Here is a 14,159-nt window from a genome sequence, read left to right on the forward strand (position 1 = left end):
TTGGGTAACATCCATGTCTAGTAAGTAAAAAGCACATATTTAGCTTTACTAATTTATTCTAGGAGATGAAAGATTAAAAGGAAAAAACCCAATAATGACTAGTATCTAGGAGAGCAACAGAAGTTTACTGTTAGGTATGGATCAGGTGTGCTTTTGGTGGTTTGATTGCCTCTGAGAAGGCATTCCACAACCTTTGTTCAATATCTCTCAATGTCTCTTTTAAGGCCTCAGGATAAATTAAGAGAGAGAGAATTGGGTTGTCAGTTCAGAAGTCCACAAACCACTTCTATAATCAACAGCTTGAGATTTCTCCTGTGCAAGAACTTAAAACTAAATTAATAAGCATAATTAGGGAATTATAATTCCCATTATTTAAAAACCAGACAGTTTACAGTAAAGGACAAATATATCTTCTGCATTTTTATTGAACTGCTTCGTTTTATAAATGGGAATTAGAACATAAAGTGCACTTCAAAACTTCAAAAAAGAGTCGTTCAAGAGTCATTTCTTACTCTTAAGGCACTGCCCCGAATTCAGTCTTTTGTGAAGAGAATAGTAATAGTAGCACTGTATCTCTAAAATAGTTAGAGCCAATATAGACTTACAGTGTATACAGTGTTACCCAGGAGCAGGTAATCAGAAGTTTTGCCATTGCCGAATACAGTACCTGGAAAAGGAAACAGGGATTAAAATAAAGACATTTAAACATCCACAAAAACGATATATGATCTTAATATCTTTTGATATAAATAATCTTTAATAATCTTTTGATATAAAAGAGATGGCAGAACTTTCTACAGGGTACTAATAGATTTCATCTTGAACTGCACTGAACACTAGAGAACTATGTATCATGTTTAGTGCTCTAAAACTTTCAGTGACTTCAGAGATTATGCAGGAAACAGGAACTCTTTGTGACACTACATACCAATAAGATCAGCTTTGTATTCAGTAGCAGTGCAATTAAGAGTTTCTTTTAATACCAGAGATATAGCATCTTATCTTCAGAAAGATGTGAAATACAATGGTTTTAGTATATATTGATTATAACATGTAAGTAAGCAGAAATCTTAGAGTCAGATTTTCATGAATTCTGGGTTTTTTTTGTATGGAAACTTATCTTTGCTCTTATCCATATTTCTGAATTCAACTTTAATAAAAATACAAAATATACTCAGTTCAAATTCTTGAGATGTTTTTCATTCATAAAATTTTCAAAATTTACCCTATTCAAATATGTGGATCCATATAAGTACATATCCATTTGGCACACATGGAAACATACACACATCAGTTATGCAGAGTCAGAGCTCTCAAGAGACACATTTTCATAAAAAATCATATTTGCATAAAACCCACATGTCTTTCCTAAGTTTAGGATTCTAAAGCAGTTAATTTTCCATTATTTATCAGAAGTTCATGACTGTTTTTACAGCTTAGGCTTTTCTGATCCCAGTTCTGTCAAATTTCTTTTTTAGACATGGGATAACCGACAACTGAATTATTATGAGGAAATTCCTCATTCTCAACTAAAAGTACTGAGGTGGCTACACTTGCACATGTTCAATTTGGAAATGCTTTTAGCACTCAAGGTTATTCATATACTGCAACTAAACCAACCAAACTATAATACTCTGCTGTAGAGGTTCTAACCACTGGGATATTGCTTTTTACTGCATTATACAGAGCAATCAAAATGCCGTGTATGTAGCAAGTAAGGATAAAAGGAAAAGACAATAAAAAAAGGAAAGAATAATAAAGAAGGATTTTAAAAAATGCTGTATTGGGGGAAAGAGAAGAATAAAGGTACTTTTCTGTGGGGGGCATTGAGGGATGGATTTACAACTCCTCAGATTAGGTTGGAAAGAGGAAGGTGACAGAAATGGTGATAAATGCTGATAAAAATGGCCTGTAGTTGGAAGTACTTATTTTTCAGTACCTCAACTGGCATATGGTATATTAAACACTGCTAATTAAGTATGTTTTCATGTTTGTGTTAAATGCTTTTCTACCTTTCACAACATCTTTATATATGCTTGAAAATCTGTTTTGGATATGGATGAAGAATGCTCCTCTCTAAAAGCTTCTCAGGACTTAAGAAGACAGTTTAACACAGAAAAAAATGATCTATTAACTGACATTCTGGAAGAGACAGCAGGCGACAACTTCACACAGAAGTATCAGAATAGAAGTCCTCCTTAACCTAGCTGTCTCCCATTCCATGATGAGGAGCTCACAACGGTTGCATCCTTAACTCTAGCAATACCGGTTGCATTTCTGGCACTTCCCCTATTTAAATTTCTCCCTGGACAGACTAGCACACCAAGAAAGACTACAAGAGCTGAAGCCTCAAAAAAAAAAAAAAAAGCTGAGACCATAACTTATTTTAAACATTATACAAAAGAGAGAGCACCTGGTGAATTTACTAACACATATAAGTTTGGCTTCTGCCAAATATGTTGACAAAGTTGCATCCAAAGAAGCTTCTGTGAAGATTTATGTGTCACTTTTTCTATCCACATGACAGTACATGGAGTGTAAATTTTGTGTACTGTACAATGGTAAGGTCCCATGGAGCCAATTCTGACAAATAATTCTTATAAATCCATACTTATTCTCTGATCACCTATTTCTTGATAGACTACTATGACATATGCAGTTTGAAATTTTCTACTTATAGATAAGAAACAGGTAGACAAACAAGACAAAGACTAAACAGGAGAATTTGACCAAGAGAAGGGCTCCAAGAGATTTTAGTCATCTTCAGGATTTAGTTTTCAACATTCTAATAAATACCTGCTAACAGATGCACTGCACTGCTTTACAATATATACCCAGCAGTAAAGAGCATAATGAGAATAAGACAGAGGAATGGGCAGGCAACTAAGTCTGTTTCCACCAGCCAGAGTGCTGGGACTCGGCACTCTAATGCACAAAGCTGAGCTGTACCTTTTATATTTCAGGATATACCTGCACCTGTTCTTTGCTAAGAGAAGGTGGAAGCAGGGACCCGTTCTCAAAAGTTCCTGTCTCTGGTCCTCCTCAGGAAACTAAGAGCATTATTTTCCTTTCCTCTTTATACATCCAGACACCAGTGATTTAATGAATATCATAGCTTATTTTGGACTTGTATCTCCTTCATGCAAAACTCTGAGCACCATCAGACCCGTGCCAGGTACTAATTATATCACCTCTTGATGTACACAATTCCCCCAGGCCACAGTTCTGCTCCTTTACCCATCCTTTCTCTAGCAATGAAAGGAAATGGCAGCAGGCAATTTGTTCAGACTCACAGAGGCCACTTGCCACAAGACAGTTCTACCCCAGGGCTTGTGGGCCAAGAAGGCTGAACTCTCACAAGTGCTTGTACAGGTATCTCTGCCATTCACACATGAACTCTGCTCTGCATCACCAGAGACACTCATTAAACACTTAGCTATGGTGTAATGCATAAATCTCTCACATAGTTTGGCTACAGCTTTGAACAGGGGGTTCAGTTTGAGATAATGTATTTAGAGTGTGCACTGACATTTTGGGAATCTCATAATCCTGGGCTGTCTAAACCTCTCCAATGCAAACTGTTGCCACTGAACTCACATTCAGTGTGATGTGAGTGGCCTTTCAGAGAAAATAGGCTGCCACATACCTCCCTTTACCCATCAGGAGTCACTGTTTTTCCCTTAACCTTTTGGGGCACAAGCAGCTGCGACTGTCTTGCTATCTAGCCTCAGCAGTTTCAAAATGTCCATGAGAACATTCCTGTCCCCTATGCCAGGGCAGACTGCTTGGCTACATCACCAAAGCTGAGAAGAGACTAAATTTCAGAAAAGCTGCAAGGTACACACTTGTTTTTTTTGACTTTTTTTTTTTTTTTTTTTTTTTTTTTTTTTTTTTTTTCCCCTCCCCACAAACTGGAAACAAAACAAAACCCCACCTTTATGAGAGCTCTTCCAGCCCCAAACATTCCCACAAAATGGAAGCAGTGCTTTCAAGTTTCCTTTAATTCACACCACTTTCCTCTCAACCATCCCACTTCCTTCTGCAGCTCAAGTGCATATACAACAGTTGAACTAGAAGGTGGACAGGACAGAGCATTCCAAGCTGTCACAATCCTACTCATAGAAATATAAACTAGCAGGTTAGTATGGTCTTGAAGTAACAGGATAGAATGTGTACAAAATAAAAATAAATGCTGACAAAATGTAAGAGACAATACAAGGGATAATAATGTTTTAGGATCTTGTAGGTATTTACCGTGGTAGTGTATTTTATAAAAATTAGCATAATTAAATAGCAATCTCATTTTCTCCATCTCATTTCAGTTTACATAAACACTACTGAGATAGTTAAATGTATATGTACATAATATTATTCTTACTTTTACACAGACCTTAAATAAAACATTTTATCTATACGGCACCTGGTTTAATTCTAGAAATAGTATCTTGAAATTTAATCACACTGAACTGTTAGTATTTATAAAGCTTCTCTTAGAAAAAATATAATATTTTGAAATTTTGTACTTTTCAACATTTATATTTTTGTTTTTTGTAATACTTACCATGCTGGAGGGCTTTTAGTGGAAACCAAAACAGAATGAATGAGTGGAAGAGGCCATTCAAACAATGAACCCAGAAAACCTAAGAAAGAGAAAACAGAAAATCCATGAGAACCATTTGCAATAAACTAGCTCTGTGAACCCTGACCTTTCTTTTATCTGTGTGTTAGATTCACAAAATGTGTTTTTTGTTAGGCCACCACTGTGGAGTAATATAACTGACAGGCACTTTCTGCCTCTTCGCTCTTCATGGGTCATTTGTTTATTTTTATGCTTTGAAAAAAAGTGTATTATCTCCTCCTTTTAATTTCAATTCAGAAGGGAAATTAAAATATAAACATATGGGAATATAATCAGAAAAATTAAACTAAACCAGACAGCTTGAAAAACTGTTACATTCTAAGTGAGGAATTAAAAAGAACTCTAGCTTTTATAATTTGCATTTAGTATTAGAATAAATTTAGATAGTGGAAAAATCAAAACCTGAGTTACGCATATGTCTAACCTATATATTTCCACACTGAAAAGAATTTAAAAAGGATTAAAAAAATGTATCAGTTTCTTCCTTAAATTTGTCGTTACATACTCTAGTCTTGAGGAGCACAATTTGATCATATATATATTATGATTATTGATCATAATTCCTTTAATGTATTTGCTAAACTGAAGTTTTACTTTCAAACTTATTTTCAATTGTAAAAGATGCCTTGTGCAAAGAATTTTATTAAGTTTAAGAATAAACACTCCATTAATGCTTTCCATAATATATTGCATAATGACATTAAAAAACTTAATAAAAAATATGTAGCCCATTTCCTTCAGTATGGCAATGATGGTTTTTTCATTAACAATGCCTTTGACTGTTATGGCTTTTACTGTAAATGACCGATTTGTATCTTGAGTGTTAAGGTGTTCAAACATTTGAAATTAAGTTGCCTGTCTCACATTTTCCACAATGTCTCAACGTCTTTTGTTAGATTACACAGCTACACTAGGTTGCATGGTCCAATTTACACTCCAATACTTTGCACATTTAAACCTGTGCTAGTCATTAACCTTTGTCTCTCCTTCTTGCCATGTCGTTACCAGAAGTTTTTATTTGACAGAAAGCACAGGTGGGTGCAAGAAAAATTAGTTCTACTTTTCCATTTTCCTGACCAATTCTTTTTGTCCCATGCTAATCCTTTAACCTCTGTCATGACCTCATAACCTTTGATCCCTTTTACCATAACAAATATCTGCATCAATATTCAAGGCAGTAATGTTTCCAAATCTTTAACACCAACTATTCAACTTATATAGGTGGGAATTTTGTAGCTGGTGAGTTTGTAGACATTTACCCATAGCGAATGTTGTATGGGAACAGCCACAGAATTTCAAATTAAGTCAACAATACATCTGTCCAATAAAAATATATATTAAAAGCTTATTTTAAAACAGAAAAAACAACTGTTGCAACTCATACTTACACTATCTATTAAAATTATCGTAACACAAAAGTGTCTGTATTTATGGGACCATGAAAAGCCTCATATTTGAAAAGTATTCACAGGGACATAAGAGACTCTGTTACCCAGTGCCCTTACAACTTTCAGGTTGGCTTTTGCAGGTGAAGGGATGAGATGAGGAAGTAGGAGAAAAATCTCATCTGCTTCAGTGAACAAAGATAGTTTAGACAAATAATGATATATATATTGGAGTAACTCCAGTTATACAGCACAAGTGGAACAGATATAAGAGCTAATTGTGCTGCATCAGCTCTGCACATCTACTACAGACCATCACACATAGGTATTATTAATTCAAGGATGTATTGAAAATGTCCTCAAGTTCAACATAAAATGACATTACTTGAAATGTCACAATTATATTTACAAAAAATAGAATCAGAAGGAACTCTTACAAAAGTCAAATATTCATGAAATCACAGATTCAGGTACAACTTTAATTTAGTTTTTTTAAAGAGATTATTTATGGGCAATGCTGTAGAAATTTTGTGTATTTTATGTACTAAAGAATCCTACATTCTTTTACTACTACTCATTCTAGTCTCTCTAAGATGAGTACCATCCATTTCCCACCAAAAGTAGTTTCAGATTCCTTTTGATCCACACTGACACATTTTTGACTCCAAGCATTTTTTCCCAAAACTCAAAATTAAACCATAAAATCACAACTCCAAATTGGCAAAGAATAGTACCACGTCCCTCCCTCTACAAATCTAGTGACAGTTCTTTTTGTCCTCTGCAACACTTCTCCACAAGCTTCAGTAATCCATTTCCATATAACAGTACAAATACATACAGCCCAGCAACAGCGAGGTCGTGAGGTCTAATCACCTCTGCCTATAGAAGACAGCTTTATTACCAGCAGGGGAAAAAAAATAAAAAAGGACTGAAAAAATGAAATCCTTGAAATGAAGTCCATTTCCATATCTGGTAAAAATGAATATATATATATATATATATGTATGTATGTATGTAAGTATATATACACACAAATATATATACAGGCACAAATATATATATATATATGATTTGTACCATTCACCGACAACTGTACACCTGGAAATAGTAGTAATAAAAATCCCCTTCATTTTAATTATGAGCAGCATAGAACAAAGAGGGTAACTATACTGAATTCCTATGAATTTTTGCTTTATTATGTTTGATTTTTACGGAGATCTACCTTAGTGTTAAAGTCCAGGGCATTTTGGGAAGTCTTGTATAACTCAGGGTATTTCAGCATGTTTTCTTTCCGGCAGGATCTCTCAAATATTCCAAGAGTTAGAGGAGGCATTGCTGTAAACATCTAGTAGATAGTTTAAAAAGAAAAAGTTGCAAAATTTTAGAGGTGAGGATTTGCTTAAAGACTGCTTACTCAAGAAACATTAATAGTTAAATGTAACTAAAGGCACATAAATTATCTTACCACATTGTAAAGACCTATACACCATCTTTCAAAAAGAATTTGTCCAGAAAAGCCATTGACAAATGCAAACCAGACCTGCAAAAGATTAGAACTGTGTATTACTCAAATGTCTTGCAAGGTACAATGAACAGATTTTTCCTCAGCTTCACAAAAAGGATTCCCCTATAACATATTTACAACACTGTTGAAAATGTTTTGGTTTAAACCCATATGAAAAAATCAGTGATATACCCAACTTTCAATCAAGAACAGATAGTGGGCAATCTAGTCAGATACGTGAACAAGTCCACGTAAATAGGAAAACATTCAAAGGAGGTAGTTATTTTCAGAAGAAATGTCAGGTTCTTTAAGGTTTTCAGAGTGACTTAAGCTCATGTAATGAAATAAAAATTCTGAGAAATATGGGCTAGTGGAGGGGGAATCTACAGATTAGTAGTCATTGTCTTCTTATTTTTAGCAAACTTGACTAACAGAATTCATAGATTAAACTGCTGTTTGAACTCAAAACTACCAATAATCCTTACTCATGAAAGGATTAGGCTTCACCAGAACACTAAAGTAGAACTACTTAGTTAAGAAGCACTAACTCAGCAACAGGGTATTTTAGAGAGGGAAGCAGACATCTCTTTAATTGCGTAAGTTTTATCATTTTTGGTAAAAGGTTAAAAGAAAACAAATTTAATTTGAAAGGTGTAGTAACATATTTTCTAATGTTTTTCAGCATAGCATGCAGCATATCTACTTTCTCCTATTTCCTCATCCTTGTATTAGTTCAATGACAAAGTAGAGAATCAGCACATCTGATGAATCTTTATTAACAAGCTACACTGAAACTATACTGTCTAGGACAAGAGCAAGCTCTTAGGTAAGACAAGTCAAAATCATCTGAACACTCTACTCCATTTAAGACTCATGTTTTTCAAGTGAATTTTTAGATGTTACTTTCTTGCAGTTCACATTTCATTGAGCTTCATTAAGGAAGCATGAATTGTTGCAATCAATACGTATGGTTATCAGTATGTACCCAGGCTGGCCTCCAGGTGACTGGATTCCATGACCAAATTCAGGGTTTTTTAAAAATCATGTGGTGCAATGCCTGAACATGTTTGTGACTACTTTGAGATGGAACCTTTTGAATTTCGCAACTATTAACACTAAAAATCCAGAAGGAAAAATCCAGACAAAATTGCTATTTGTTCAACAGATAAATTTTTTTTTGGTGACCATTTATTTAAACAAGATTGGATACAAAACCATGACTGTAAAAGGCTGCAATACAGAAAGAGAGAATACCCTGAATTTTCCAAAATCTTAGAATGCTAAATTGGTTTACTTTGGCAGATTTAAGTGCAACAAGCACGATTTCCTAACCTTTCAGACTATACACTGAAAAGACAATGGAATTACTTTATTTCAGCTGAATCAGATTTTTATCAGCTCTTTTGTATTTTGATTTTTGACTTTCAAAGTATGAATTCTGATTTAAATGTGATGGATTTAGCAGATATTTGTTGGCAGCAGTTTCTCATTAGCTGCGTGTAAGGGTGCAAGATCAGTATATAATCAATTATGTAGTACAGAATAATTAATTATGCACTCAACATCAGTGCAATTGATGCTTTTTCCCCTTGTTTGTATCAAATACTGGAGTAAATTTTAGAAATATTGATTTGAAAGGGTTAGGGTGGTGGAAAATATGTAGCTGGTCAGCTGACCAGTAGCTGGTCATAAATATGTGTACATCTCACTCCTGGTAATTTCAGATAGAGTTAAGAAAAGTATCACTCTCTAGGAAGAAAATAAAAGACAACAAGCACACATAGACTTGGCCCTTCATAACCAAGGAGTATATGGAAAAGACATTAACTTTCTACTGTGATTTAACTAGCAGGCAAAGTGTTATAAAAGCTAATTTTAAATGAAAGGCCTAAATACATACGTTGAATCTATTCCACATGTTTACTGCTCTTACAGGTAAATGATGCTAAGCAACACTTGGAAGGGTTTTGGAGTGACTTTTACAGAGCAACGAAAGTATTTAGGAAAACATTTTAATTTACAATGCAATGTTGCTTTCAGCTTATTTTGAACAGAATTTAGGTTAGAATTTTCAAGGTATCTAAACTGAAAACAGTTTTACTATAAAATTGTAAAGAAATCCTTTAAGGCATAATATTGACTTCCTGAAATACTAGCATTTACTTTCTTCTAAAGAAAGCATGCAAGTTACAGGCATTTTAGTTCATTTTAGTGTAATAAGGGATTGGAATATATCTTGGTCAGAGGTCTAGATGCAAACTAAAGAGAGGTGAAATTTGGTAGAATCTCTAGGTTCTGAAGTTCTTATGGAATCTATCAAAAAAAGTCCATGGAGAAGAAATCTTCCAATGTGGCTAAAAGCAGTGATCTCTAGTAGAAACAATACTGTTTAGTGGAATACCAGATATCTAAGAGACAAAACATCTTTAGTATCTAAGCAGAAACATTCATTTTATATTATTAACAAGATAGAATTTGAATGTCCACATTAAGGACAACTGGCTCAAACAACAGGGGCTCGAAATTAAAAGATCTAAAAGGTGGAAAAAGAAAAGACAAAGGACAAATACAGCCCTCATCTCAAACTGCAAGACAGGAATAAAATAACACACTTATTTGCCTTAGCTTCTGTATCTTGGGGCCTAGAAAATTACACTCTTAACCCTATATGAGAAAAGTAATATGGAGCTTAGTACATTATTAATAGTGAGAATGAAAAGACACACTTGCTCTGCAGTCGGCAATTTATTCAGAGACAAGCGTGTTTCATCCTAGTTACGATGAACAACGAAGGCAGCTGTGCCTGCAAGACAAGTTTTTAGGATGCCGTACATGATACTAATTTAGGAGCAGATTCAAACTTCTCTCTTAGGGTATAGGTCCTACTCTAACAACTCAAATTACTAATCCAGTTCCCCTTTACAGAAGGACATGTGATTGGTGTTCTTAAAAAGTATTTTAGACTATATATGCGAGCAGGCAGTGAAAATTCAGACAGACCATTCTGTAGTTCAACGGCTACAAAATTTTCCATCGAAAAGGAAAGGTCCCCACACTATCTAAAATGAGATGGACCTCAACACAGATCTTTGTATTTCTAAGTTTTCCAACCACATAATGCAAAAATGTGGGCATGAGCACTGTCACTTTCTGCTGTGTGTGTTTCAAACTGAACTCGGTGCAGTTAGCACACCTCAGGTAGGTAAGACATGGCACAGTGAATCTCAGCAGCTGAACGGTGCAGCTCAGACCCAGCGTGAGTGTATGCAGGAAGCCTGCTCATGTTTGGGGTATTCATTATATGGGTCTCAGTATGATCACGGCTGATCGTCTGATATGTCAGGCAAAGGAAATCAGGAACAAAATGGTAAATTCCAGTTATGGACATGAACAGCAGGCAGTGGGTAACTCAGTAGTGGGAAGGAAAGACTTTGGGGGAGGGGGAAAATAACCTCCCCATCATCCAAACTTTATGGATTAAAAAAGTCATTACAGCTTTAATTACTTAATAAATTAATTATTTTCATAGTATCACTTAAATTGCTACAAACAGCTATGTTTAAACATCTGTGACTGAACTTTAAATCTCAACTCCACACGTCTGTTTCTTCTGTTTGTCTTGGTCTTTTACTCTTTCATTTGATGTTTCATGTTGGGTAAAAATCAAATCTTACTTTTTAAAATTGCAAACCCATTTTAATATGAATCATTTATTTAATTAGTTATTTTGCTATCTATATTACTAAATAGCAAAATGAGAAGTAGGCATAGGAAAATTTTGTTCCTCTGATTTCAAAGGGTGATTTGCATAACTTTATAAAATGAGTAGCTTAACAACAGAGTGTATACAGTAATGGCAATTATAAAACTAAATCAATCCACAAAGGAGTTCTCAATCATGAGATCAATCTCAATCTCAGCCACCATTATAAAGTAATGACAGTCCCTCCAAAATAAGTATGAGACTTTAGGCTTATCCTATGTGAGTGTGATGCTCTGCACAGGCTTAATAAAACACACTAGTGGTCTATTAAAGATTCAGAGTTTTCACTTGCAATTTAGAATAAACCATCAGAAAATAACCTCTCAAGTCATTGTGCCTAGTCCTAAACAAAAAAATGAGGCCCATATGTAAATAGCTATTGCCTCAAGACACAGAGTAGAAATACATTATTACAGACCACTTCTATTTTCTTATGAATAGGAGTTTAAGTGTCAATAAGCACTGATCACTGTGCCTGAGTATTACTGTAAACCTTTACCATTTTCTGAACTAAGAAACCAATTGACATCAATTTGATATCAGCCCATGAATTCCTAGAATAAAGGCTGTATTTTAGATTAAATGGAATATTTTCCATTACTTTCTTGATTAGTACTGAGCAGACATTAAAAGATAGGATACACATCTATTAAGTATACATAGGGATACATATCTATTAAGTATTTTTAGTTATTGTCAGAACAAAAGGAAACTTATTTGAAGTAACTTCCAGACGTGCCTTTCACAGTACTATTTTCTAAACTCCAAGAAAGAGGAGGTGTGGCCACAAAAGCCTCACAGAAGTTTTCCTGATGTAGCATTTCTGCATATTAAGCAGCAGCTTACAAATACTCATTGAGCTCTCTGCTCCCACGCCTGATCTGTACAATAAAACTGAAAAGAGAGATTCAAGACCGCTAGTTGTCCTTTCTGGAGACATTCAATGATGAATTTCTGCCCATTCACTCACAGTATTGACATGAGCTATTAACATCTCTGAAAAGTTTTCTGAGCTGACAAACGTTGGGTATACAGGAATTCAAGTAGAATTTATTTTGTCCTCCAGAGAAGGTGTACATGGCAAAATGCTTGCATGCATTATATATAAAGGGTCATAACAACCCATATCAAATTGATCTCTTTGCCCTTCCATCTGCTCAAGAGGAAGAGACTACCTGTTCCTAAAATCAAAGGCTTTTGATCATTAGACTATGATCCCTCTACCCTGAATTTAACTTTCTTTCTCAAAAAATACGAAGAGTGGGATATTTATACCTGATTTAAGTAATAAATTTACAATACGTTTGTAGGAGACAATGACAGAAATCTAAGAAAAATAAGTCAATGTTTTCTAAAGCCCACCTTCGTATGCTTTCTACAAGCGAAGTATACATTAATACTATTTTTTTCAAATACTTCTAGAGCTACTGCTAATCAGGACTTCTGGAAGTCTGATCATACAAGTAGATACCCAGCCTTCGAAATACAGGATCTAAAGTCTGCCACTTTTAAGCAAGAAAGGCTCTATAATGAACTTGCTTTTTCTAGAGCTTCCTACTTTATATTTTTCTAAATCGGGTACAAACTTGCTGCTACTTAGAAATCTATTTGCAGTAATTACACAGTAAAGAGAGAAAAAAGGAAATTTAGAAAATGGAAAAATATGGTAAAGAAAACCGCACTCTTTTGGCTACAACTTTTGTACATAAAAAAACTGATTAAACTATTTTCAAATATTGCAACAAGTAAGGTCACATAAATAACTATAAAAATTGGAAATATTAATCTAATATTTACATCAGATTTAACAGAAATAAGGCATATTCTTCCAGTAAAACCGAATACTTACTTTGCAAGTTTAAGACACTAATTTGAAAATGAATTTTAAAAAATGATGAAAATTTAAAGAGAATACATTAAGGGCATTAATGTAAAAATATGTAAGACTATTTAAAAAATTTCTTTTGTGGTCAAGATTTTCAAAAATTAAGTATTTTTTCCACATTTTTAACCCAAAGTTTCATTGTGAATATAAAGTTTGAATCCATTATAAATGTAAATACTATACATATATATATATATATATATATATATATATATATATTTGATTATAAAAGATACAGCAGCTGTTGGAAGAAAAGGAAGAGAGGGGAGAGAGCAGCTTTAAAAATTTATTTAAAAATATGGTCAAAATTTTTATGGTTGCTGTGTGGTCATGAAGGTAGTGAAAACTATAATTATACATTCTGTTCTAACCACACCTACCAATAAAGGTACATTTATTACAACACAGTCCTCTCATACCACTGTATTTTTCACAAGATTTCACTTCTTAAAATCCTAGGTGAAAAAATTAGGTCAGCTACTTTCAGGAAAGTATCCCTGTTCTGCCTGGGGAATGCACGGTCACCCCATTCAGCAAGTGAAAGGTACCCAAGAGAGGAACTAAACCTGTCTGTAAAAACGCTGGGCACTGCTCTGAACAGCAACTGCCTTGCAGTGCAATAGAGACCTTCAAAAGGGCTTCAGATTGTGAACCCGACAGTCCCTGACACCAGCACGCGGAGCGGAAGCACACACATCTCTGGGTAAATGTAAGACAAACTTGTAACTGCATTCCTTCATTACTGCAATGATGTTATGTGTATAGCATTTTAATAAGCTATTATAAACACATTCGGTACTACTATTTACTATGCATTTTTAAAACAACTGGGTTGCTTAAAGTAAAAAAAAAAATTAATAAGTTTATTAAAGTTTTTAAGATTCAGTACTAGTAAGAATTTATTTACAGTTAAAATACTTCTGTAAAATCATATAAAATAACCAAAAGCTTAAAATTAAAATTTTACAATCAAGAAGTAACAT

General features: G+C 34.2%; 1 protein-coding gene across 5 annotated transcripts in view; it reads right to left on the minus strand.

Moving 5' to 3' along the window:
- ATP8A1 (ATPase phospholipid transporting 8A1) overlaps positions 1–14,159 on the minus strand; it is a 104,206-nt gene that overhangs the window by 24,785 nt on the left and 65,262 nt on the right. For all 5 annotated transcript variants that reach the window (XM_066185678.1, XM_066185677.1, XM_066185674.1 and 2 more), the window contains 4 exons: positions 7,490–7,564; positions 7,247–7,369; positions 4,562–4,640; positions 606–667 (listed from right to left, as the gene is read on the minus strand). In XM_066185678.1, coding sequence (XP_066041775.1) covers positions 606–667; positions 4,562–4,640; positions 7,247–7,369; positions 7,490–7,564 — 339 coding nt within the window. The remainder of the gene's footprint in view (positions 1–605; positions 668–4,561; positions 4,641–7,246; positions 7,370–7,489; positions 7,565–14,159) is intronic.

This window comes from Chamaea fasciata, unplaced genomic scaffold (assembly GCF_029207755.1).
Source record: "Chamaea fasciata isolate MVZ Bird 193981 ecotype frontalis unplaced genomic scaffold, bChaFas1.0.hap1 SCAF_6, whole genome shotgun sequence".
NCBI classification, from domain to species: Eukaryota; Metazoa; Chordata; class Aves; order Passeriformes; family Sylviidae; genus Chamaea; species Chamaea fasciata.